This window comes from Scyliorhinus torazame, chromosome 11, assembly GCF_047496885.1.
Source record: "Scyliorhinus torazame isolate Kashiwa2021f chromosome 11, sScyTor2.1, whole genome shotgun sequence".
Lineage (NCBI taxonomy): Eukaryota > Metazoa > Chordata > Chondrichthyes > Carcharhiniformes > Scyliorhinidae > Scyliorhinus > Scyliorhinus torazame.
Window position 1 is genome coordinate 94,413,977 of NC_092717.1, and position 27,288 is coordinate 94,441,264.

Genomic DNA, 27,288 nt, shown 5'->3' on the forward strand with positions numbered 1-27,288 from the left:
GGAGGTTTTCTTACGTCTTGTAAAGTATGTAAAATATCCTCCCTGAACTAATCTTTTTGCAAATTTGCTCCGTATTTCTTTTCTTTATTTTATGCTTAAAGAATCCTTAACTGGCTCCTGTACAGGTAAAGGTACAGGCAGGTCTCATATCTGAGGAAAAGACATTGCAATGTGTCATTGGTGCCTCTGGTATAATTGGAGTTGACAGTGGTATGCTTTGGTATATGCCTGAGCGTGGCGCAGAAATTTCATTCTATATTCTTATTGGCTGTATGAACAATTGCTACACGTGAAGTTGTGCGCCACTTTACCATGTTATCCTTTTCTTCCTTATGCTCCATAGTTTATCTGTTTTTTCTGGTATAGACAGAGACACCAAGATTAATGATTAGGCTGAACTAACTGTATTGGTGATCTGTCTTTTTCTGTATTTATGTACACCAAAGTAATTTGTAATATATATAATATATATATATTTATATATATATATATATATATATCTACAAAAACACAGTAAAGGAGGCATAATTTAACCTCCAAGCCAATCTGCGCATTTAAGCAGAAACACAGTAGTTGGGAAGCTAAATAGAATGGGCACCATATTTAAGATAATCTGAAAAGAAAAATAAACAGATTAAGAAAAACAAAAGATGGTGAAAGTCTCCGCCACATTAACTGTTAAAACAGAATCAAAAGTATATTTAAACGGGAACTATATAGTTGCCAAAAAAAAAAAAAAAAAGACTATTAAATGATACCTTGAGAACGATAAAAGTGATCAAAGTACATGACTTGTGCAGGAAAACACCAGCAGACAACATATACATCAGTCATGAGCAGCATCAATGAAGAATGGGCTGCTGCACTTTGTAAAATTGAAGACCCATGACAAAAGGCTGTGTTCAACCAATTTTCTTAGAAGAAACCAGACAGATGATAAAGGAAATGCAGTGGATGTGTCCAACATGGACTTTAAAAAATAGCTTTTGATAAAGTTCTGCATAAGGGACTTACATTCATGGTAAACGTAATCCGATAAATGCAAGAACTGGGATAGTTAAAATTAATATTTTGATTTTAAGACTCAGAAGAATGTTGGTTTTCAAATCAGACAATTATAATCAGCAACGATTCTGTTTTCACAATCCTTAAGGGGGAGGGGGAACAGTCACAAGTCGTGGTACACATCGGTACCAACGACATCAGTAAGAGAAGGGACGGGGATTTAAAACAGGAATTTAGGGAGCTAGGGTGGAAGCTGAGAGCCAGGACAAACCATGTTCTCATCTCTGGTTTGTTGCCGGTGCCACGTGCTAGTGAGGTGAGGAACAGGGAGAGAGTGCAGATAAACACGTGGCTGCAGGGATGGTGCAGGAGGGAGGGTTTCAGGTATGTGGATAATTAGAGCACATTCTGGGGAAGGTGGGACCTGTACAGTCAGGATGGTTTGCACCTGAACCAGAGGGGCACCAATATCCTGGGAGGTAAATTTGCTACGGCTCTTCGGGGGGGGTTTAAACTAATTTGCCAGGGGGCTGGGAAAAAGAGCTGTAGTCCAGAAGCCAGTGTTGAGGGTAGTGAGGTACTGAGGAGGGTATTAAGGTCGCAGGAGTGTACCAGCAGACAGAAGGGTGGGTTGAAGTGTGCCTACATCAATGCAAGGAGCATCCGGAATAAGGTAGGTGAACTTGGAGCGTGGATTGGTACTCGGGACTACGATGTTGTGGCCATTACGGAGACATGGTTAGAACAGGGACAGGAATGGTTGTTGGAAGTACCAGGGTATAGATGTTTCAGTAAGAGTAGGGAAGGTGGTAAAAGAGGTGGAGGAGTGCCATTGTTAATCAAGGATAGTCTAACGGCTGCAGAAAGGCAGTTCGAAGGGGATCTGCCTACTGAGGTAATATGGGCCGAAGTTAGAAATAGGAAAGGAGCGGTCACATTGTTAGGAGTTTTCTATAGGCCCCCAAATAGTAATAGAGATGTGGAGGAAGAAATTGCAAAACAGATTATGGATAGGTGTGGACGTCTCAGAATAGTTGTCATGGGTGACTTTAACTTACCAAATATTGATTGGAACCTCTATAGGTCGAACAGTTCGGATGGGAGAGTTTTTGTACAGTGTGTGCAGGAGAGTTTCCTGACACAATATGTGGATAGGTCGACAAGGGGGGGGGGGCACATTGGATGTGGTACTGGGTGATGAACCGGGCCAAGTGTTAGATTTGTTTGTGGGAGAGCACTTTGAAGATAGTGACCACAATTCGGTGTCTTTCACTATTGCAATGGAGGGGGATAGGGCCATACGGCAGGGCAAGGTTTATAATTGGGGGAGGGGTAATTATGATGAGATTAGGCAAGAAGTAGAGAGCATAGGGAAAGGCACAAATGAAAAGTGGAGCTTGTTCAAGAAACAAATACTGCGTGTCCTTGATAGGTATGTCCCTGTCAGGCAGGGAGGAAATGGCCGTGTGAGGGAACCATGGTTCACAAAAGAGGTTGAATGTCTTGTCAAGAGAAAAAGGAAGAGTATATAAGGATGAGAAAACAAGGTTCAGTTGGGTCGCTTGAGGGTTATAAGGTAGCAAGGAATGAGCTTAAAAAAAAAAAAAAAAAAAAAAAAAGGGCTTAGGAGAGCTAGGAGGGGGCATGAGAAGTACTTGGCGGGATCAAGGAAAACCCCAAGACTTTTTACTCTTATGTGAGAAATAAAAGAATGACCAGGGTGAGGGTAGGGCCGGTCAAGGACAGTAGTGGGAACTTGTGCATGGAGTCGGAAGAAATAGGAGAGGCGTTGAAAAAATACTTTTCTTCAGTGTTCACCAAGGAGAGGGGCCATGTTTTTGAGGACGAGAGTGTGATACAGGCAGGTAGGCTGGAGGAGGTAGATGTTCTGAGGAAGGGTGTATTAGCAATTTTGAAAAACCTGTGGGTCAACAAGTCCCCTGGGCCAGATGGGATATATCCAAGGATTCTTTGGGAGGCAAGGGATGAGATTGCAGAGCCTTTGGCTTTAATCTTTGGGTCCTCACTGTCCACGGGGATAGTGCCAGAGGACTGGAGAGTGGCGAATGTTGTTCCTCTGTTCAAGAAAGGGAATAGGAATGACCCTGGTAATTATAGGCCAGTTAGTCTTACTTCTGTGGTCGGTAAGTTAATGGAAAAGGTCCTGAAGGATAGGATTTATGACCATTTGGAAAGATGCAGCTTAATCCAGGATAGTCAACATGGATTCGTAAAGGACAAGTCTTGCTTCACAAATTTGATTGAATTCTTTGAGGAGGTAACTAAGTGTGTAGATGAAGGTAGAGCAGTTGATGTCGTATACATGGATTTTAGTAAGATGTTTGATAAGGTTCCCCATGGTTGGCTCATGAAGAAAGTAAGGAGGTGTGGGATAGAGGGAAATTTGGCCAATTGGATATGCAACTGGCTATCACAGAGAAGACAGAGGGTGGTGGCGAATGGAAAGTTTTCAGACTGGAGACCATTTACCAGCAGTGTACCACAGGGATCAATGCTGGGTCCTCTGCTATTTGTGATTTTTATCAATGACTTGGAGGAGGGGGCTGAAGGGTGGGTCAGTAAATTTGCTGATGACATCAAGATTGGTGGAGTAATGGATGAGGTGGAGGGCTGTTGTAGGCTGCAAAGAGACATTGATAGGATGCAGAGCTAGGCCGAAAAATGGCAGATGGAGTTTAACCCCGATAAGTGCGAGGTGATTCATTTTGGGAGAAAAAAATTTGAATGCGGATTACAGGGTCAACGGCAGGGTTCTGAGGAATGTGGAGGAACAGAGAGATCTTGGGGTTCATGTCCACAGATCTCTGAAAGTTGCCACTCAAATGGATAGAGTCGTGAAGAAGTCTTAGTGTTTTAGCGTTTATTAACAGGGGGCTTGAGTTTAAGAGACGCGGGGTTATGCTTCAACTATACATGACCCTGGTGAGACTACATTTGGAGTATTGTGTGCAGTTCTGGTCACCTCATTAGAGGAAGGATGTGGAAGCATTGGAAAGAGTGTAAAGGAGATTTACCAGGAAGCTGCCTGGTTTGCAGGATAGGTCTTATGAGGAAAGGTTGAGGGAGCTAGGGTTTTACTCTTTGGAGCAGAGGAGGATGAGAGGTGACTTAATAGAAGTTTATAAGATAATGAGGGGATAGATAGAGCGGAAGTTCAGAGACTATTTCCTAGGGTGGATGTAAGATTCAGGGTGGGAGATATAGGAGGGATATCAGAGGTATGTTCTTTACTCAGGGAGTGGTTAGGGTGTGGAATGGACTGCCTGCTGAGATAGTGGAGTCGGACACTTTAGGAACTTTCAAGCGTTATTGGATAGGCACATGGAGCACACCAGAATGACAGGGAGTGGGATAGCTTGATCTTGGTTTCGGACAATGCTCGGCACAACATCGAGGGCCGAAGGGCCTGTTCTGTGCTGTTCTATGTTCAAGTCTTTAAATATCAATTATCTAATTAAAATATTTAAATAGATCAAAGAAATTTCCTTTCACTTCTCAAAGATGCAGGAACTGTATTTCAACATAGATAAACAAATGCTGAGAAATTGCATAAATTAGTCATTGTACATTAGTAACAAGCCCAAGACAGAGCTCTGGGGGGAGAAAAACTGAAGAAACTTACCAAAGCAAGGCATTGAGTAAATTATCAAAAGGGACCCAAGTCAGAAAATATCATTTTATGCTCATCAAGAGGAAAATGGCCACGGGGATACAGAACAGAGTAGTGTCCGGTACCTGGGTAGGGGAGGGGAAAGAGTCGCATATCTATCAGGAGTTGTTGGAGGTGGAGGAGACCCTGGTGGAGGAACTGAAGGGCACGTGGGAGGAGGAGCTAGGTGGGGAGTTAGAGGTGGGTCTGTGGGCGGATGCCCTAAGCAGGGTTAATTCCTCCTCATCATGTGCCAGGCTCAGTCTAATACAGTTTAAAGTGGTACACCGGGCACACATGACGGTGGCGAGGATGAGCAAGTTTTTCAGGGTAGAAGATAGATGTGCGAGGTGTGCGGGAAGCCCAGTAAACCATGTCCACATGTTTTGGGCATGCCCGAAGCTTGGAGGATTCTGGCAGGGGTTTGCCAGGGCAATGTCCAAGGTGCTAGGTACGCGGGTGGTGCCGAGTCCAGAGATGGCGATCTTTGGAGTGTCAGAAGACCCGGGAGTTCAGGGAGTGAAAGAGGCTGACGCTTTGGCCTTTGCCTCCCTGGTAGCCCGGAGACGGATCATTTTAATGTGGAGGGACCCAAAGCCCCCGAGTGTGGAGACTTGGGTCAGTGACATGGCTGGGTTTCTCAAGCTGGAGGAAATAAAGTTTGTCTTGAAGATGTCAATTGCTGGGGTTCTCTCGGAGGTGGCAGCCATTCGGCCACTTTCTCGGGGAAAATTAAAATGTCAGCAGAAGCAGCATTGTGAAGGGGGGGCAGGCGGGTAGGTGCAATATGGTTATGGGATGTACAGAAGGGGTTGGGTGGGAAATGTCTAGCTTACCATGTTGATGTTTGTTATTATTATTTTGTTTGTTATTGTTATAAAAATTTTGCAAATACTTCAATAAAAATATTTTTCTTTAAAAATCAAGGGGAAAATGCATGATTTATTTCATTCAACATCAACCGTTCCAAGGTAAGAGAGGGCAAAGATTAGATAGAGAGCAATAAACTGCCCTGCTCGAACAAAGAACTAAACAGCAGAGGGCGGTCATGATACCACCCTTGTCCAAAATCCTCATCACTTCCTGTGCCGTATCCCTCTTTACCCATCCTATCCATGTGTTTGTCAATGGCTTTTTGAACACTATTAATGTATCTGTTTCCACAACCTCCACTTGTAGCGCGTTCCAGGCACTCACCACCCTGTGTCAAAAACCTGACTCACACATCTGCTCTAAACTTTGCCCCATGGACCTTAAACTTATGCCTCCTAGTGACTAACCCCACCACCCTGGGAAAGAGTGCCTGCTCATCCATTCCATCCATGCCCCCCACAATCTTGTGTTAGGTTCCAGCTTAATTTGCTGCACCAATGTGGCATTCGCATTTTTATAAACAAATTGTGCTGACCCCTGAAAATTGGACTGTACTTACTCAAAAGCACTTTAGAATCGAGAGAGAGAGACCCATTTGATTTTAATTTGTGGCATCTTTGAATGTCCAGTTCTATTAATTTGAAATAAATCACCACAACTCAAATAAGAGACTGTTTCATATTATCCTTACCCAGTTGGTTGAATTAATGCTCCAGGCACATTACCAACACTGGATGAACTTCGTTTTGCCGGTGACCCATCTCGAAGTTTATTTTCATAGGTTGTTGGCAAGTTACTTTTGGTGGTAGAAAATCCTGTCAACAACACATTGAACATGGGCTTCCATTAAGCCAATACAGTTTGGGTAAGTCAAGTGCTTATGGTGAATGGCTTACACTGAAGTACCAGAATTTTTTCTATACTTTCGTACAAGATTCAGACTAAAATGGCATTTCCATAATCCATTTAGAACATTTTGATGTCCATTAGGAGACTAATAACTGTCAACCTTTGAGACAAACTTTGACGATAGTTTAGCCAAAAAGATTGCCATTTACAGAACTGCAGAACCATTAATAGGAACTGGCCACATAAGTAAAATTGGTTTTCAGAATATATTGGGTGGCACAGTGGTTAGCACTGCTGCCTCACAGCGCCAGTGAACCAGGTTCAATTCAGGCCTTGGGTGACTGTGTGGAGTTTGCACTTTTTCTCAGTATCAGTGTCGGTTTCCTCTGGGTGCTCTGGTTTCCTCCCACAGCCCAAAGAAGTGCAGGTTAAGTGGATTGGCCATGCTAAATTGTCCCTTAGTGTCCAAAGAGGTGCAGGTTGGGTGTGGTTATGGGGATAGGGCAGGTAAGTGGGCCTAGGCAGGATGCTCTTTCAGAGGGTCGGTGCTGACTCAATGAGCCGCTTGGCCTCCTTTTGCACTGTAGGAATTTTATGTACAAAATGAAATGCTTGAATGTTCATAGATTAAAAGACATACAACTAAAATCACAGCAATATATTTGTGTTTAGTACATACAATGAGGGTCACATAACATACTTAGCCCAAGTACACTTTCAGCATTTTCTACAAATGCTTATGATTTATGCATTACCATTTGTAAACTGAATCCAAAAAAAAGTATTTAAAATGTCTAAGTGGATATCTCTATTTTAGTACATGGGCTAGAATGTCCGCTCAAGCAATTTGGATGAAGAGGACAGCTATTAGAATAAACATAATTATGCATGATTACTAAACATTATATAAGGTATACACACAATGGATTATTCAGTGTCAATTCAAATTCGATAGCACACGGGCCTCAGAAGCAAAATGGATGCTCAAATTACAGACTTCAAAATAATTTATAAATTAGACACAAACACTGGAAGATTTGAGGTGCAGAAAAAATAAAATTCATTTGAAAATTATGCTATGAAACAAACTAATTATGATTTTCACAGTGCACTGGCACCATTCTCAACCTAAAAAAAAAATGCATATTCGGTGAAAGCAAAAGCATACTTTCAACCAGAATTTTCAGGACTTGTTTTTCCCCCCACAGTTAGCCTATCTGGTTAAGCCAAGAAATGTTCCATATTGAATCTCAGCCTGTATTAAGTTACTTTATTTCAATTTTGTTATTCACACAGGAAGAGTTTATGTCCAATGTCAAAGTACCCTAATTACTCAAGTCTAGAGACTTTAGATATTAATTGGAAACAGCTACGGTTTGTGGACCACCAGTATTCCATACGGCCACCTGGCTCAGCATCATTCGAAGCACTGGATCTTCTAAAATAAAGCAGAAGCGGGAGTTTGAATAATACTACTGACACAAAATGAAACGAAAATCCACATACCAGCTACATTTTTCCCACCCACAGAAGGCTGTGGAATCCGTGTTGTTACACCAGGTGTTGACACTGGTGAATTAGTCTTCTTATGCACTGGAGACTTGTACTATATATTGATAAAGACAGAAAATAACAAGTTATTCACAAAGGACAGAATATCGTACAGAAAGTAGCCATTTGGCCCATCATGTTTGTATCAGCTCTCAATTTGTTACTCATCCCTGCAAATATTAACTTTTCATACATTTGTCCAATTCACTTACTTACTGCATAAAAATGTTTCATCTCACGTCAGCTTCAGAGATTCTTTACTAATGACCTCTGGTTACCAACCCTTCTACTACTGGAACCACCTTTTCTTTAACTCGATCAAAAGGCTTCAAGATTTTGAATACCTTTCATCAGATCTCCTCTTATACTCGACTTTAAAGGAAAATCACTGATTTCTCCAGTCTCTGCACGTAGATTTTTATCCCTGGTATCATTCTTGCAAATCTACTCCATATTCTCCCCATGGCTTGCCATCTTCATAAAGTGTAAAGTGTAGTGCCCAGAACAGCCTCCAATATACCTGGTGAGACCTAATCAGTGTTTTATAAAAGGTAAACCTTCCTCAATACTGTATCTTATGTTCTTTAACTATATAGAGATGGATTCCATATGCCTTTTTAATGTTCTTATCAACTTGTCCTGCCACTTTCAAATATTTTTATGCCCACACCCACAGGTCACTATTTTGGCATCTCCTTTAATTCTATTAATTTATATTGCCTTTCCTCATTCTGCTTACTAAAGTGATCCCCTCACACTTCTCTGTATTAAAGTTCATCCACCATACGTTTTCCCATTTTACCAGAATATATCCTCCTGACCCCAACACCAACCATCGGGGGATATCACTGCACACTTCCCTACAATCTGTAAAATAAAATAACCCTCTACAATTAAACTCCCAGAAAGCAATTTTCTATCCACGCAGCCACTTCCCCTTTACTCCCATTGGCATCAATCTTTCTAACAATCCTCGTCCGTAGTACTTTGTAAAAAGCCTTTTGAAAGTCCATATACATATCAACTGCCCTACCCTCATTTGTTACTTTAAAGATGTTAATCAAGCTGGTCAAACAAAAGTGTTTGAGCACTACCAACTGAGCCAAAGCAAACACCGAATGAAATGAAGGTGCATAAAGTGCTTCCTAACACTGGTTCCAAAATTTCTCTTTCGAGAAACTTAATCTGTGCACCAATAATCAAACATCTGGAATTCCAGAATGAGGGTTCTTGATTCATTTCATCTAGGCTATTTAATGGTTTGTATATTTTGATAAACGCCCCATCTGAATCAACTTCTTTCACAGCTAAAAAGGCTTAGTATATTCTGTCTTTCTCCATATACTTGATGGCTTGACACCAAGAGGTCAGTCACAAAGCACTTTCCTTCACCACCTATAGGGTCTGAATATTTCCTTTGTATCTCAGTGACCAAAACTGAAGACCACTGCAGATAAGCAGATAAAGATAGTGATATGTTACATTTTCCATTATGATAGCCCAAGTTAAAAATATGATAATGAGTAAATATAAAGGGCTACATCAGGTACACAAAATGTTTATACATGATCCATCTCTTTTCTAATTATTTACACTGGTTTTCCATTGGAAATTGCATTGGATTTATATTTTATAAGGCAAGAGAAGGAAACGCAAAAAGTCAAATGAGTTTGTTAGAATAATTACATATGACCACTGACCATTTTTGGAGACCACTAACTAGCATCACATACTGTCACTACGGTAAATTGAAGAGGTCACTCCTGGAAAACATCAGCAGTGGTATTCTCCATTGCGCTGGCAGCGTACCATGTCAGTGGGTTTCCCAGGGGCGTGGGTGGCCACAATGGGAATCCCATTGCCAGGAACAGAAAATCCCGCTGCCGGAGAGGACGCAACAGTCAGGAAAACGCAGCTGGCGGACCAGAGAATCCCGCGGCAGGTGTCCAGGCCAAAATTCAATATAGTCTGCCTTGGGTTCAAGATTAGAGGTGAGAAGTTGTCTGTTGTAGAAAATATCTGCCTTACAAAGAAACGTCTTAACATAGAGGCCATAAGAGGAGAAAAGCGTCAAATCTTAATAGTGGGACACAGGCAGGTGAGCAGCAGCAGCAGGAAGAGTAGTACCAACCCGTTGCTGACTGCAAGCGATGCTTGTGATGGCTTGCTACAGGAAATTTAAGAATGACTTCACATTGAACAGCTGTCTAGATCTTCCTGATGTTTTATTTATTCTTTCATAGGATGTGGACAAATTGTAAGCTAGACCAGCATTTATTGCCATCCCCAATTGCTCTTCATAAAGGTGGTGGTGATTCGCCTCCTTGAACGCCTGCAGCCCACATAATATAGTACACCAACAGTGCTGTTTGGTAAGGAGTTCCACGATTCTGACTGAGCAAAAGTAACTTAACAGCAATCCAGTTCCAAGTCAGGATGCGGAGTGGCTTGGAGGAGAATTTGCATACATCTACTGGGCGGTAACGGTCATGGGTGGGATTATCTGTAGCCGATGCCGAAATCGGGAAATGCGATTGGGCGGAGAATACCTTCCGACGTCAAAATCGCGACAGGTGATGATAGGATGTCAAATCGTGATGCCTTGGGGGAGGGTCACCTCAAAAACGGCTGCATGCGTTTCACACCGCACAGCAAACACCGTTTGCATATTAGCAGGCCCGACACCGTATTCTCCGGGGCCTGTCCGATTCTCCGCCTCCGTTGGGCAGAGTTCCCGACGGTGTGGTTCACTTTTGCTTTTAAAAATTGTGAAACCGGTATGGTGGCTGCTGAGGGAAAGCGAGAGGAGGTAGGATCCAGAGAGGAGCGACTGCAAGCTGCTGGCCCGGATGCTGGCTGTGATGGCTTGCGTTGGGGAGGCCCTGCCAGGGTCGGACCGCCATTATGACAGCCATCTTACTGGTCCACACAGGGCAACCGGCGAGGACAGTGCCAGCCAACAGTACGTCTGGCATCAGGGACGGGCGGAATGGCCAGAGGCCCCCATGGTGCCGGGCACAGACGGGCAGTGGGATTGGGCGAAGGGTGGGGAGGGGATGCAGGGGCAGATCCCGCAGTGCTGAGTTTATAAAATATTAACTGGATTCATAGACTAAACATCGTTTTGTTTTAAACATTGTTGTTGCATCACACCTGTAAAGTGGGCCCTTGTGCTCCCCATAACCAAAATCTATTAAACATTGTGGGTCAGGTGAACTCCATGATATACTTTGGTGTTCTCTAAACCCTCGCCCATAATAAATTGGGGGCTCGTGGGGTAAAGGTTTATCTTTCGTGATTGGGTTGGCTCAGTGAACTTAAAGACAGTGAGGGATGAGCATGTGTGTGTTTACTTTTCAGGTGTGGTATTCCAGTTTAAGTAGGGAGTGTGTTGTGGGCAATGGCTCTTTCAGAAGCTCGGAAGTTTTTTGGGGGTGGAGAAGGTCACACGCGGCACCTTACGAACAGAGACTAATAAAAGGCTTTTAGATTTGGCAAAAACATTGCAGTTAGTGTTACCTGACAGCACACAAAGAACAGCACTTACGACAGTAGCTGAGCATTTGCAATTGCCTGAGATACAGTCTTTGACTCATTAGAAATGGCAAAAATTCAGTTACAGATTAAACAACTGGAACATGACAAAGAATTAAAGCAGCTTGAATACGAAATGAGGGAAAAAGAAAGAAAAGCCCTAACAAAACAACAAAAGGAGATCTACACCTTCGAATAGCCCTCGCAGAACAAGAGAGATATATACACCTTGTTTGAATGCAGCTCTCCAACTGAAATAGAAACTAAAACAGAGAGCCAAAAAGAGCTTCCAGCTCAAAACGAAAATAAAAAGCAGAATCACATTCCAGCTCCACCCACACAATGACATCACTCCAGCCATTTGATAAAACACACTTTTCTTAAAGGAACAGTCACATGACACAGGGAGACAGTGCAACATATCTGCCAGATGATGGCACACTTGGCACCGCGGGGGTATGGGGGAAGGACACCCGCTCCCAGTGGCCATCAAGGTGATGGTCGCCCTGAACCTTTACAGACCTCGGTGCACAGGTGCATCCATGCTGTCAAGGAGGCCCTATATGCCCAGGTGGATCAATACATCTACTTCGATGTGGACCAAGCCCACCACGATGTCCGGGCAGCGGGGCTCGCCGCCATCGCTGGAATGCCCCAGGGCCAGGGGGTGGTCGATGGGATGCATACCGCCTATGGGCACGAGCGGATAACAGGCCGCTCTACATAAGGTTCCACTCGATGAACGTGCAGCTGATATGTGACCATCAGCTGCGCATCATATACGTCGGCACGATACCGGGGCATCCTGGCACACTAGACGGTCTTTGACATTTCTGAGACGCACCCCCAGCTGAGGGGGTTGGTCCCTGGGTGACAGGGGTTATCCACTGCAGTCATGGCTGATGGCACCTATCTGAAGGCCACAGACCGACAGGGAGATCCGGTACAATGACGCCCATACAGCGACCAGGGGCGTGATCGAGGTGTGCTTCAACCTCCTGAAGATGCGGTTCAGGTGCCTGGAACACTCTGGAGGGGCTCTCCAGTATGATGCTGAGAGGGTCACCCGCATCGTGGCGGCCTGCTGCGTCCGACACATCGCACAGCAGAGGGTCGATGTGCTGGAGGATGAACAGGCCTCGTCCGAAGAGGAGGATGCAGGGGAGGGCAAGGGTGGGCAGGACATGGAGTACAGGCAGGCACGTGAGGCTGCTCGCCAGGGCAGTCTGATCGGCAGGGGCACGGACACAGCATCCCAACCCCCCCCCCCCCCCCCCCCCCCCCCATTACGTCTGACCCCGGTCACACCCACACCTTCTGTGATACATACCTGCCGCACAGCGGGATGGGGGACCTGGATTGGCAGTAACAGCGGGTCTGGCCCATGGGATGGAGGATGATGACAACCCGCTCTGCGATGAGCTCTGGTGCTCATACCTGCGATGAGCTCTGGTGCTCATACCAACGACTGACTCCTGCCCACGGTAGCACTTTCCACCATCACCTGGGTGATCCCTGCATGCAAGCTGGCCATTCCCATCACAGTCCCATCGGATCCCTGGGGCGACGGTCGTGGGGACTGTCGGCAGGGGAGGGGGGACGTACGACAGTCAGCGGTGGAGCATGGGCCACCCACAGGGTCTGCACTATTCCACCCCCCCCCCCAGCTTCGCCCTCAACGCCCCCCCCACCCCCCCCCCCCCCCCCCCCCGCTGCCAAACCCAGCCCAGCCCACCCCTCACACCCAGCAGACAGAGCACTGAGGCAGGTTGTAACAGTGGTAATAGCTGTTTATTGTGAACAAATATATACGGAATATTTGGCTAATGGTAAAGTTCTTGGAAGTGTGGATGAGCAGAGGGATCTAGGTGTCCATGTACATAGATCCCTGAAAGTTGCCACCCAGGTTGATAGGGTGGTGAAGGAGGCCTATGGAGTGTTGGCCTTTATTGGTAGAGGGATTGAGTTCCGGAGTCAGGAGGTCATGTTGCAGCTGTACAGAACTCTGGTACGGCCGCATTTGCAGTATTGCGTACAGTTCTGGTCACCGCATTATAGGAAGGACGTGGAGGCTTTGGAGCGGGTGCAGAGGAGATTTACCAGGATGTTGCCTGGTATGGAGGGAAAATCTTATGAGGAAAGGCTGATGGACTTGAGGTTGTTTTCGTTGGAGAGAAGAAGGTTAAGAGGAGACTTAATAGAGGCATACAAAATGATCAGGGGGTTGGATAGGGTGGACAGTGAGAGCCTTCTCCCGCGGATGGAAATGGCTGGCACGAGGGGACATAGCCTTAAACTGAGGGGTAATAGATATAGGACAGAGGTCAGAGGTAGGTTCTTTACGCAAAGAGTAGTGAGGCCGTGGAATGCCCTACCTGCTACAGTAGTGAACTCGCCAACATTGAGGGCATTTAAAAGTTTATTGGATAAACATATGGATGATAATGGTATAGTGTAGGTTAGATGGCTTTTTGTTTCGGTGCAACATAGTGGGCCGAAGGGCCTGTACTGCGCTGTATTGTAAAAGAAAAAAAAAAAAGAAAAGAATGCCCAGCCTCGGACCTGCACTTGTAGCTATTGTATTTTTAGGGCTGGTCTAGTTACGTTTCTAGTCAACCGTCACCCCAGGATATTCAGCAATGGTAATGCATTGAATGTGATGGGGAGGTGGTTTAATTTTCTCCGGTTGGAGATGGTCATAGCTATACCACACAAGTGCGAGGCAATTACATCAGCCCAAGCCTGAATATTCACCAGGTCTTGTTGCATATGGATATAGAGTTCTTCTTTTCTGAGCAGTTAACATCCTCACTTCTGAATTTATGATGGAGGGAAGGTCATTGATGAAGCAACTGAAGATGGTCAGGTCAGGGAGACGACCCTGAGAAACTTCTTCAGCTATGTCCTGGGAATGAAATGATTGACCTCCAACAGCCACAACCATTTTCATTTGTGCTAGGTATGACCCCAGCCAGTGAAGTGTATCCTAAATTGTAGGGTAGATGCCAGTACTGGAATAGCTTGGCTGGAGGCACAGCTAACTCTGGAGCACATGTCTTCAGTGCTACTGCCAGAGTGTCATTAGTGCCTATAATATCCAGTGCCCATAATATCCAGTTATCTTGGCATGATGTGGAGCAAATCGAAATGGCTCAAGGCTGACATCTGTGATGCTGGGGACCTCAGGAGGAGGCCGAGATGGATCACCCACTTGGCACTTTTGGCTGAAGAGGTTTGCAAATGTTTGTCTTTTGCACGGATATGCTGGGTTCCACTCTAATTGAAAATGGGGATATTTGTGGAGCCTCTTCCTCCAGTTAGTTGTTTAATTGCCCATAGCCATTCATGACTGGATGTGGCAGAAATTCAACGCATTAATCTGCTTCATTGATTGTGGAATTACTTAGCTCGATCTATCACATGTTGCTTTCTCTGTGGACTGTAAGTAGTCCTGCATTCTAACTTCACCAGTTTGACACCTCATTTTTAGCTACATCCGATGCTCCTCCTGAAATGCTCTCCTGCATTCTTCATTGAACCACAAGTTTTCCCACAACTACTAATGCTTGTTGGAGATCACTTGCCTCTCAATCTTTCTATCCTTCTATATTGCTTTCAGCACGTGATTTTACAACAAGTCAAATATAACATATCATGGTTTAGACTCCATGGGCGAAATTCTCCCCCAATGGCGGGATGCCCGCCGACTGGCGCCAAAGCCGGCGCCAATCAGACGGGCATCGCGCCAGCCCAAAGGTGCGGAAGGCTCCGCATCTTTGGCGGCCTAGCCCCAACATTGAGGGGCTAGGCCGACGCCGGAGGGATTTCCGCCCCGCCAGCTGGCGCGGAAATGCGGCGCATGCGCGGGAGCGTCCGCGGCCGCTGTCAGTTTCCCAGCGCATGCGCGGGAGCGTCAGCGGCCGCTGTCAGTTTCCCGCGCATGCGCAGTGGGGAGAGTCTCTTCCGCCTCCGCCATGGTGGAGGCCGTGGCGGAGGCGGAAGGGAAAGAGTGCCCCCACGGCACAGGCCCGCCCGCGGATCGGTGGGCCCCGATCGCGGGCCAGGCCACCGTGGGGGCACCCCCGGGGTCAGATCGCCCCGCGCCCCCCCCCCCCAGGACCCCGCCCACGCCGCCTGGTCCCGCCGGTAAATACCAGGTTTGATTTATGTCGGCGGGACAGGCAATTCCTGGGCGGGACTTCGGCCCATGCAGGCCGGAGAATCCAGCGGGGGGTCCCGCCAACCGGCACGGCCAGATTCCCGCCCCCGCCCAATCTCCGGGAGCGGAGACTTCGGCGGGGGGCGGGATTCACGGCGGCCAACGGCCATTCTCCGACCCGGCAGGGGGTCGGAGAATGATGCCCCATGTCTCAATAAGGATTCTTCAATGTGGTTGGTTAAAGAGACATGTTGATAATACAAATCTGAAATATCCTGCAGACAACACCATGATGCTTGACGATCTGATAACAGCAAATTTTAGTATAGAAACTACTTTGCTGGCATGTAGAAGTGAAATGAACAGTGAGCAGTGACCGTTAAATTCAAACCATTGGCAACTCTGTCTGCACTACCCAAATAGGCATTTTTTAAAATTTTTTTTTATATAAATATATTTTATTAAAGTTTTCAAACACAACTTTTTCCCTTACAAATCAACCAAAATGGTAGCATGATACCAGCTATATAACATTCTTTAAATAATATAGTAAACTAACCAAATAACACAAAGTAATGCTCCCCCCACCCCCTCAAATAAGCATTTTCAGTATTCCCAAAATATACCACAAGAAATTGTATCACCAGTAAACAAGACTTCATTGGTGCGTTTTACCTGTGTTGTAGTGGTTAGTTTCCCTTTGATACCAGGTTTAGACTTGGCAATACGTGCAGCCTGCTCTTTGCAGAAAGAAACGTGTCTGTCTGCAGCATTCTCATTGAAACGCCTCTGGCAATATGGGCACTGGACATAATCTTTTTAAAAAAAAAAAAAAAAATGACATTTGATAAATACATTAAAGATTCCGATTCTTATTTGTTAATACAGGAATTATATTCCTATAAAAACTTTCCAGGTATGAAATCAAGGCTAATGATGTTGGGCATGAAATGATTGTTTTATGATAAATGTTAACATGTTCATCTACCAAAATGTTTACATATATGATGATAAAAAAAAGACTGAATGTGATAACATATCAAATTGCGTGTATAAATGTATTAACTTATTACTACCAAGAATAATTCAGGTTTAAACTTAATTGATTTACAATAATTTAAAATGGAATTCTAGACAAGATGTCAGATCAGAACCATCTGAATGACAACAAATATAACAGATGCTCTGAACTGCATTTACTTTTTTCTAAATAGTGGAAGAAAACAATGCAAGAGGATACAGCTGCAGTACATCTGGCAAATCATTAGAATGGCCATAAGAAAGCATTTTCAGAAGTATCCACGGCAAGGTACATTTAAGAAACTGAGAGTATAGATTAAATGAAAAAAGTAGACTACATAAAAGGCAGTAAACAACATTATCTAGAATTGAGAATTTACAAGCTTTTGCTACAAAACCAAAACTTACCTCACCATCTTCCCCAAAAAATAGGATTTCCAACTACCCAAATACTTGAAACGTTAACAATTAATCATATGGCCTCCAAAACGTTCACTCTGTTTCTCTCTCTCCACATATGTTGCCAGATCTACAGAGTTTATCCAGCATTTTCTGTTTTTATCTCCAGCTACTAATTTGACATTAAATTTGGATAAGCCAAAATTTCACAAAGCTTCCCGTCAGTAAAATGGAAGCCATCTTTTATGGTTCTTGCAAAAATCTTCTGAACTCTGCAGTCTCTACTTCCTCTTCAACTTTCAATTCAGATTCAACATCATTAGGGTAAAGCGGAGTATATTGCTTAACCTACAAGTTCAGTTCAGTTCCCTTCCCCATCTCCGACTGGCATTTGCAAATGCCATTCATTTTCACTTCCGAAACATAGTCAGCCTTTTTCCCTGCTTCTAACGTCTATGAACTACAGATCATCTAGAAACCACAGAAGAATCCAATGCTCTAACAGACAAGCCCTTATCCCAACTTGACCAAGCACAGCAGGCTTCCTGGGATCAAGGTCCTTCACAACCATTGGTGACATTCCTTAAGCCACTGTCTGGAACTCTATGCCTCAATACTTCACCTTTGTTAGCTCCCTACCTGCTTTCAAAAGCCTCCGTAATATCCTTCACATTAGAAATGCTTTTGTATGTTCCTGATCCTACCCTTTCAACCCCATCATACACTCATTCTCCAATGCTCTGAAAGAAATGCTGACATATTTGCACAGAGTAGTGTAGAACCACAAGTTCACTTAAAATAGAATAGAAGGAAGCCATTCGGCCCATCAAGTCTGCACAGGCCCTTGGAAAGAACACCCTACTCATGCCCATACCTCCACCATCCCCGTAACCTTTTTGAATTTTAAGGGGCAATTTACCATGGCCAATCCACCTAACCTGTACATCTTTGGACTGTGGGAGGAAACCGGAACACCCACACAGACACGGGGAGAAAGTGCAAACTCCACACAGAGTCACCCGAGGCTGGAATTGAACCCGGGACCCTTGCTGTAACCACTGTGCCAATATGAGTGATAAAAACAAAAAATGTTGGGAATACTTAGCATGTCTGGGAACATTTGTTACGAGAGGAATAATTAATGCTTCCGGCCAATGACACTTTGGCAGAACATTAATGTACTTGGAAGAAAAATCAAACTTTACAAAATGATTTCTGGAATTAGAATATGCGGAAAGAGAATTTCTATAAAATATATCACATTGCAAAATTTAGGATTTAGTTTCTCCAGCTTGAAGTCTGCTTCTGTGGCTAAAATTAGATTTTAACAAGGACTTCCGGTGGTAGGGATGTGCTGAGCGGTCACAGGTGGGTTTCCTCTGGGAAACCTTGAAATAGGCACTTTTAGCCCGAAAATCGACCGCTAAGCCAACCAAACCTCCCCCACGCTTTCCTGAAACCATCACAGTCATAGAGATATGCCATCAAATCCACCAAGCGGCCGAAAGGAAAATAAGATCAGCAAGAACCAGGTGAGGAATGGTGAGGCGGCGGACACACTGAATGAGTGGAATAGGACATGGCGGAGCGAGCCAGATTGCCGACACCAACGCTGGCCTACTCGCCAATGGAGCTCCGAACACAAGAGCCCCTTAAACATAGAGATGCTGTAAAGGAGATAATGGTGACAGTGAAATTGGCAGTCGCAGATGCCTTGGCCCCCTTCAAGGAGGTGATGGAGAAGGCAGAGCGGCAATTGGAGGCACAGGAGGCGATGGTAGGGGAACTCGAGAAAGCAGTTACCACCCAAGGCGACTGGATCACCTCATTGGAAGCAGAGGTGGCAAGGTTGGTGGTGGCACAGATAACGTGGAGGACCGGTCAGAAACTCCAAATTGTGGGTCTACCGGAGGGCACTGAGGGGAGAAACCCCACAGAATACTTGCCTCGAATGCTGGGTAAACTGGCCGCGGACAAAAGCTTTCCCAACAACCCAGATAAAGACAGGGCCCACAAAGGCCAGAAAACATGAGAACTACCATGGGTCATCGCCAAGCTCCACCAAGATGAAGTTGCCTCGCTTTCACACAAATGCAAGTCCCAGGAGAAGGGAGGAAAGAGAGTAAATCACAGTGGGCATGGAATGAAGAGATCGCTCCCAGAGGGAGCCACCACACTAGCAAGCATAAGAGTACAGGGATGTATGTGGAGAGGGGGACTGCAGAAGAGGAGTACAACACTATTTCGGGGGGGGGGGGGGGGGGGGGGGGAGGAGAGAGAAGAGAACACTGGTTGCAACAGGTTGCACATTGGTGACAATCATAGATTGCCATCTTGGATGACCCCCAAGCAAAAGGAAATCCGAAGTACAGGTGCACATCCACAAGGCTTATCCCACAGGAGTGATTTTGGGGGGGGGGGGGAAGGAATAGTCACCTGGAACGACAGGGGACGCAACGGCCCAATGAAAAGATCCAGATCCCAGTCGCCCACCTGAAATGCCTGAGGTCCGACATAATCTTCTTCCAAGAGAGGCACCTGAGGGAGAAGGACTGACTGGGAGCAAGGAAGAGTTGGGTGGGACAGACATTGCAAGCGTGTTATGGGACAAGGGCTTAGGGGGGCGGGGGTGAGACCATACTGTTCCATAAGAGACGACATTCACAGCGACAAAGACGGCTACGGACCCAGGGGGACGGTATGTTATGGCTAGCAGTGTCCTGGAACGGGCACTAATGGTGCTTGTAACTATGTATACGCCCAGCTGGGATGACGCAAACCTCAAAGAAAACCATGGCAGAAATCCCCAACAATTCCCTGACATAGAAACGGTGTACAGAACCCATGGACAGACAAATCCAGCCTCAAATCAGGGAAACAAATCGAACATGGCTAAAAGAACAGAACGCATTCATGAAACAGGTGGGAGCAGTGGGCCAAGTCTTCTCCCAAGTCTGCAGGTGGATTGACTTCTTTGTAATGGGAAAATCAGTGCTTCCAGGGGTAGTAGGGGTGGAATACTCCGCAATAACAATCTCCGACCTCGCTTCACACTACGTAGATGTGAGGTTGGAGAGAAGCCTGTCCCAAACCCCACTTGGAGGCTGGGCGAGGGCTGTGAGAAGATATCAAAAGCCAACGACAGATATGTATCATGCAACCAGAATGGGGAGGTCTCACCCTCTGCATTGTTGGCCGAAAGGAGAAAATTATAGCATGGGCTCTCAGAGACAGGAAGGAGAGGATGGCTAAGCAACAGTTGGTTAACTCCATACTGGAGATGGACCCTGCGGTACTCCACAGTCCTGACCGTAGAACTACTGGCGGACAGGAAAAAACTACAAATGGATTTGACCTGCTCCCTACTAGGAGAGCAGTACACCAGCTCTGCCAGACACAGAGGACCTTTCAAGAACAGGGAGACAAGGCCAGTGCCTCTAGCTCACCAACTGAGAGATTAATGGAACCTTTGCAACAGTCTACCAGGAGCTGTACACCTCCGAGCCCTTGAAGGGAGTTCGTCGATGAAGTAGACATGCCAGTTGTCGGGGAGTAAGAGAGATGCGGCCTGTAAGCACCACTAGAACTAAAGCGGGAAGCCATGGAGATTTCTAACTCCATGCAGGCGGGGAAGGCATCGGTGCCGGATGGATTCCCGGAAGACGGCTACAAAAAAACTGGCGCCAGCACTGACCCAGCACTTGCTGGTGATGTTCATTGCTTCATTAACAAGTGTACACTGCCACCACTGCTGGCTGAGGCCTCAATAATCGCTGATCCCTTAAAAGAAAAAAGACCCAACAGAGTGTGTGGGTCATACAGGTGCATCTCACACCTAAACACAGACGCCAAAATCCTGCTGAAGGCCCTGGCGAGACAGCTGCGTACCAAAGGTAGCCGCGCAAGATCAGACGGGCTTTGTCAAGGGCATACGGCCAACCCCACCCAGAGAGAAGACACCAGAGGTGATCATCTCCCTGGATGCAGAGAAGGCCTTCGATAGAGTTGCATGGAGGAACTGGAACGGTTCGAGACAGTTCAATTTGCGGGTGAAACTACTGTACAATGCTCCCATGGCACGCTTATGAACAAACACCAAAGAGGCCAGCCGATCCCCAGGTGGAGCTCTGGTGGCGGCCATGGAGTGAGAGCGGTCGCACATTTGGTGGCTCCCGCATTAAATGGATTTTTTCGGTCCTTCCCCACTCGGATTGTATGGTGTTTTGAGGGCAAAAGGTGCACGAGTATCCAGGGAATGTAATACTCCTCTGGTGGGGTAAGTGTATCAGGGCTAATCGGATGAGGAGTGCCATAAGGAAGAGAAAGCAAATGGAACAGGAAAGTTTTTGTCGTGCGACACAGATGAAGATGGCGAAGGGCAAGGGGGCAGTGCTGCTCTCCCAGTGGTCATCGGAGCAGTTGGTCCAGTTCCTAAATAGCAAATTCCATCAGCAGAGGAAGGAGGCCTTAAGAGGATTTGGCCAAGGTGGTAGAGCCACTTAAGGCGGCGATCGAACAGGTGGAGCAGAGGCAGGAGGCTCATGACCTGGCGATCCAGAAGGTGGAGAAGTCAGTGGTGGAGCTCGAGAATCGGCTGGCCTCTTTGGTGGCAGAGATGGGGATGGTGTTGAGCAGCCAGAAAAGGCCGAGAAGGTGGAGGACCTTGAGAACCGCTCCAGGAGACAGAATCTGTGCATCATTGGGGCTGCCCAAATGCATCAAAGGTGGGGAGACAAAGTCTGTGGCGAGCATGTGGGAGAAACCTATGGGGGAAAAGGGCCTTTGACCGGCCCCTCGAGGTGAAGCGGCGCACAGGGCACCAAGGAGGCGGCCGCAGGTGGGGGAGCTGCCGAGGACGATGGTGGTGATGTGGCACCAGTTCTTGGATAAAGATATCTTGAGATGGGTACGGCAGATCAAGAAATTAGGGGAGTGAGCTGCAGATTTACCACAACCTGGATGCAGCACTGGCCAAGAAGGCCGGGTATAATCGGATAAAGGCCACCCTCTACAAGGAGGGGATGAGATGAATGGACAGACGGGCTATGGCTGCTCAGCAGGGGAGGGGACGGGGAGTCCCCCAACCAGGCTGGTTACGTGGAACGTGTGAGGGTTGAATGGACTGGTTAACTGGTCACATGTTTTTGCTCACTTGGAGTTTGAAAGTGGATATTGTGTTCTTGTAGGAGATGCACAAGAAGTTGGGGGACCAGACGAAGCAGAGAAAGGGATGGGTGGGGCAGGTGTTCCACCCTGGGTTATACATGGAGACGACGAGCGCGGTGGTGTTGGCCAAGAAGAGAGTGCCGCTTGAGGGTGGGAATTATTGCGGGAAACTGGAACGGATGCCGGTAAAGTCTTAGTGAATGTTTATGTCCCGAATTGGGACAACGTGGACTTTATGAGGCGGGCGTTAGGGAGGATCTCGGACCTGGACGTGAATAGGCTGACAATGGGGTGGGGGGGGGGGGGGGGGGGGGGGGGGGGGGGGGGTGGCGATGGCGATTTCAATACAGTCCTGGATCGGAGGTTGGATTGGTCGTGTCCCAAGTCGTCGAGGGTGTCGGCAGTAGCTAGGGAGTTTGTGGGTCGTACGGGTGACGGACAGACCTGTGGAGGTTTAGGAGGCAGGGGACAATGGGATTTCTCGTACTGCTCACTTGTGCACCGGGTGTACTCCTGGATCGATGTCTTTGGGAAGGATAAGGCGCTGTTGGCAGAGGTGGCCGACTCTTGACTACTCGCTGATTGTGGTTCCCGATCACGTGCCGCACTGGGTGGTTCATAGGGAGACCCAATGGCCGCCGTGGAGGTTAGATGTACGGGTGTGTGTGAGCAGCTCAGGGCCTCCATTCAGGGCCATGTGGAGCCCACTCTGTAGGAGGCACTTAAGGCAGCAGTTAGGGGTGAATTTATTTTAATCCGGGCACATAGAGAGAAGGTGGAACGAGAGGAGAGGGCGAGGCTGGTAGATGAGATTCTGAGGGTGGATCGGAGGTATGCTGCAGCACCTGAGGAGGGGTTGTTAAAGGAGAGACAGAGGCTCAAGATGGAGTTTGGGTTAGCGTCCACAGGGAAGGTGGTAAGGCACTTGGAGGGCCAGAGGGGCTGCGCAAGAGTATGGGGAAAAGGAGAGTAGGATGCTGGCCCACCAGCTGAGGAAGCAGACAGCGGCGAGGGAGATTGGTAGGGTGAGGGATGAGAAGGGTACGGTGGTGGCAGACCCAGAGGAAGTGAACAGGGTATATGAGGTTTTCTGTAGGAGGCAGTACGAGTCGGAGCCCCCACCTGGGGTGGAGGGGATGAGACGGTTCCTGGATAGGTTGGGATTCCCCAGGGTGGAGTCGAAGAGGGTGCATGGACTGGGGGCCTGCTTAGGTTGAGGGAGAGGATAGATGGTGTGGGTGCCATGCTTGCAGGGAAGGCCCGGGGTCGGATGGGTTTCCAGTGGAGTTTTATAAGAGGTTTGGTGCAGAGCTGGGGCCATTGCTAGTGAGGACGTACAATGAAGTGAGCTCTCAGGGGCAGCTACCCCCAACATTGTCACAGGCATCTATCTCCAAGACCGGAGCAGTGAGAGTCGTACTGCCCAATATCGCTGCTTAATGTTGATGCAAAGTTGTTGAGGAGGGTATAGGCGTCACGGATAGAGGAGTTTGTGCCAGGGGTAATGGGAGAGGACGAGACGGTAAGGCAGTTGTCGGCGAATATGCACAGATTGCTTCATGTTATTATGATGCCCTCAGAGGGGCAGGAGGTAGTAGTAGTAGTAGCAACGGATGCAGAGAAGGCATTTGATCGGGTGAAGTGGGGGTACCTTTGGAGGTGTTGGGTTGGTTTTGGTCTGGTCAGGGATTCGTGGACTGGGTTCGGCTGCTGTACAGGTAAACGATGGCAAGCGTTCGGATGAACTAGACGAGGTCCAGATACTTCGGCTACATCGGGGGACGAGGCAGAGGTGCCCGCTCTCTTGTTGCGTTTTGCCTTGGCGATACAGCTAATGGCATTGGCACTTAGGGTGTTGAACAGTTGGAAAGGGATTAAGCAGGTGGGTGCAGAGCAGAGTTTTGCTGTATGCAGACGATCTGTTGCTATACATTTCAGACCCGGAGGGCAGCTTTGAAAGGATCATGGGATCTTGAGGGAATTTGGCCGGTTTTCTGGATACAAATTGGACATGGGAGGTGTTCCAGATTAATGCTTGAGGGCAGGAGAGGAGGTATGGGGAGATGCCATTCCTGATGGCGGGGCGAGTTTACAACATCTAGGCATCCAGGTACCGCAGAGTTCGGGGGAAGTTTCAGAAATCGAATTTGGCACGGCTGGTGAAGGGAATAAAGGCAAATTTCAAAATGTGTTGCAGCTGTCACGGGCTGGGCACGTGCAGAGTTAAAATGACCGTGCTGTCCAGGTTCTTGTTTGTGTTCTAGAACCTCCCCATCTTTGTCCCCAAGTCTAATTTCAGGAAGGTGGATGGGATAATTTTGGGGTTTGTGTGGGTGGGGAAAACCCCATGGGCGAACATCGCAATGATGAGGAAATGGGCTGTGGAGGGGCCAGTTTGGGGGTCGATGGAAACGCCGTCATGTAAGGGAACGGGTTTGAGGGCACTGCTGTTGGCACACCTTCCGTTCTGGTCGGACAGGTACTCTGAATCCACTGGTCGTGTCAGCGTTACAGGTGTGAAGCCAGTGTAGGCAGCATTTGGGGTTGGAGGGAATGGTGGTCTGGGCCAATACGTGACAATCATAGATTTGTGCCAGTGGGATTGGATGAGAGATTCGCTGTTGGTGGCAGATGGGGATAGAGTACTTTAGGGACTTGTTTATAGGGGGCAGGATTGAAGGAGTTAGAGGAAACAAATGAGTTTTCCAAAGGAAATGGTTTCAGATACCTGCAGGTGAGGGATTTGTGAGGCGAGAGGTGACGTCCTTCCTGTGGCTGCCATCTCCAGTGTTGTGGGACAAGTTGTTGTCAGAGGATGATATTGGGGATGGAAGGATATTGGATATCTACAATGAGTTGATGGAGAGACAGGCCCTCCAGTAGAAGACATGAAGCGCAAATGGGACAAGGTGTTGGGCGGGGAGGTACGGGCTGGGGTGTGGAAGGAGGCCCTGCAGAGGCTGAATTCGTCCTCGGCGCAAGAGAGGTTAAGCCTCATCCAATTTAAGGTGTTGCAGAAAGCCTACATGACGGTTGCGAGTATGAGTCGGTTCTTTGCAGGGATGGAGGATAGATGTGGGCGGTGTGCATGGGGGACCCGCAAATCACATCCACATGTTTTGGGCATGTCCAAAGCGGAGGGTGTTCTGGGAATGGGGGGGGGGGGGGTGATATTTGGGGTGTTGGAAGATCCGGGAGTCCAGGTCGGGAGACAGGCCATTTTGTTGGCCTTTGCCTACCCGACAGATCTGGTTGTGTAGGTGGGACTCTGAGCCCCCGAATGTAGGAGGGAGGGGTGGGGACAGGGGTGGATAAGGGGGACCTTTAGAGAAGAGACTCGCTCCCGCTCTCCCTAGCAGAGAGCAGGCGATTAAGGGAACATACTGCCCATGTTCCTTTTCCTGTTCAGATCCTACAAAGAAAGAGGAACATGGGAGGCCTGGCCCTCCCAAACCACCAATTCTACTATTGGGCATCTACCGCAGAAAGGGTGCGGGGATGGGTCAAGGAACCGGGAGCAGAATAGGTCAGAATGGAAGAGAGTCTCTGCACGGGGACATCCCTCGAGCACTGGCCACAACCGCACTCCCATCCCCCTTAGCCAGATACTCAAAAACCCCAGTGGTAGTAGCCACGCGGAGAACATGGAACCAACTGCGACATCACTTAGTCTGACCAGGATGTCCATCATGACCCCCATCTGCAAAAAAAAAAATCACAATTCATCTCCACAATAATGGACGCCTCCTTCAAAAGGTGGAGACAGGACGAAGGGACACTGACTGTCAGAGACATGCACGTGTTAGAAATCAGCTTTTCTGGTTAGCTATAGATGAGATAGATAAAAGGTTTAATTAAGAAATCATTAAAAGTAATTGACTAAATCGTATTAACCATGAGAGTGAGGAACGCCAACTAGCTGGGAACTAATCAGATAAAATTCTAAATTTTCACATTTTGCAAGTTGCTTGAGACTTGCCAGAGAATCCAAGGCCAGTGACAAAAGACTGGCCTTCCCAGGTATGGACAGGTCCGTTTCCATGGTCAAAATGACTTTTCGAAAATGGTGTTAATCTAATTAATGTTAGAGGCAGAATTGGCAAGCCAGGGTATGGAAAATTAATCCAAAACATTTCTCTCTTAAATTGAGACAGTTTGGTTGAAATGAGTGAATTATAAATTAGTCAAAGCCAATCACAGCTGTAAAGAACGCAACACTTTAAGATAATGATCTCCTTAAAAATTAATTGTCGGGATGGAAAAATCCATTCCGGAATCAATCTAACTTCTTTCTGAAACCTATGTCTTTGTTGCTTGCCTTTGCTAAATCGCCATTTTACTTTTGTTTAAATCAATCCGTAATTTTTACTGCGCATCATGATTTGAAGAATTACCACGATTTGTATTTTAAACTCAACCACTGTATTCGCTAAAGACAATCAATCTGACCTAAGTTTGTATTGTAACCAAAAGTTTACCAGTGGACACTAAAGCTGACAATAAAGTTCAACAAACTTTGCCAAAAAGCTCAGCCTGGAATCTCTGTTATTTGGGAACTAAGAAGGGATAACGCATATCCAGGGTTCCGAAAAGGCACAGCGATCCATCAACATGGAAGGCAGAGGAGTAGCCTTAGGGGAACTAACGGACAAGCTCCAGCTCCTGAAATGGAAATGAGCTAAGGTACAAACAAATCAAAAACTTCCTCCGCAAGGAAATGTAAAAAAAAAAAAAGGGTGTAAATGGAGTCAGGGTGGCCTAGCTATCCACGCCCACATGTTCTGGTCTTACCCCAGTCTTCGGGCCAGTGTTGTGGGTGCGAGAGTGGAGCCCTGCTCATTGGTGGTGGTTTTCAGGTATTTGAACAGCCAGAGCTCTTCATGGGGAGAGGGGCAGATGCCTTAGCCTTTGCCTCCTGATCACCCGCCGAAGCACCACCCAAAGCTGCATACTGGCTGTCTGACCTGGCGGAAGTTTTCAAAGTAGAGAAAATAAAATATACCATTAGAGGATCAGAGTGAGGCTTCCACAGCACAAAGAGGCTGTTCACTCGCATGTTCCA

The 27,288-nt window shown here is 46.9% G+C and overlaps 1 protein-coding gene across 1 annotated transcript in view; it reads right to left on the reverse strand.

Annotated features, from left to right (window-relative positions):
- Positions 1-27,288, reverse strand: part of zc2hc1a (zinc finger, C2HC-type containing 1A) — a 138,839-nt gene that overhangs the window by 45,269 nt on the left and 66,282 nt on the right. Inside the window, exons 5-7 of the mRNA XM_072467505.1 lie at positions 16,317-16,456; positions 7,904-8,003; positions 6,240-6,363 (exon numbers count right to left, since the gene is read on the reverse strand). Of these exons, the coding sequence (XP_072323606.1) occupies positions 6,240-6,363; positions 7,904-8,003; positions 16,317-16,456 (364 nt within the window). The remainder of the gene's footprint in view (positions 1-6,239; positions 6,364-7,903; positions 8,004-16,316; positions 16,457-27,288) is intronic.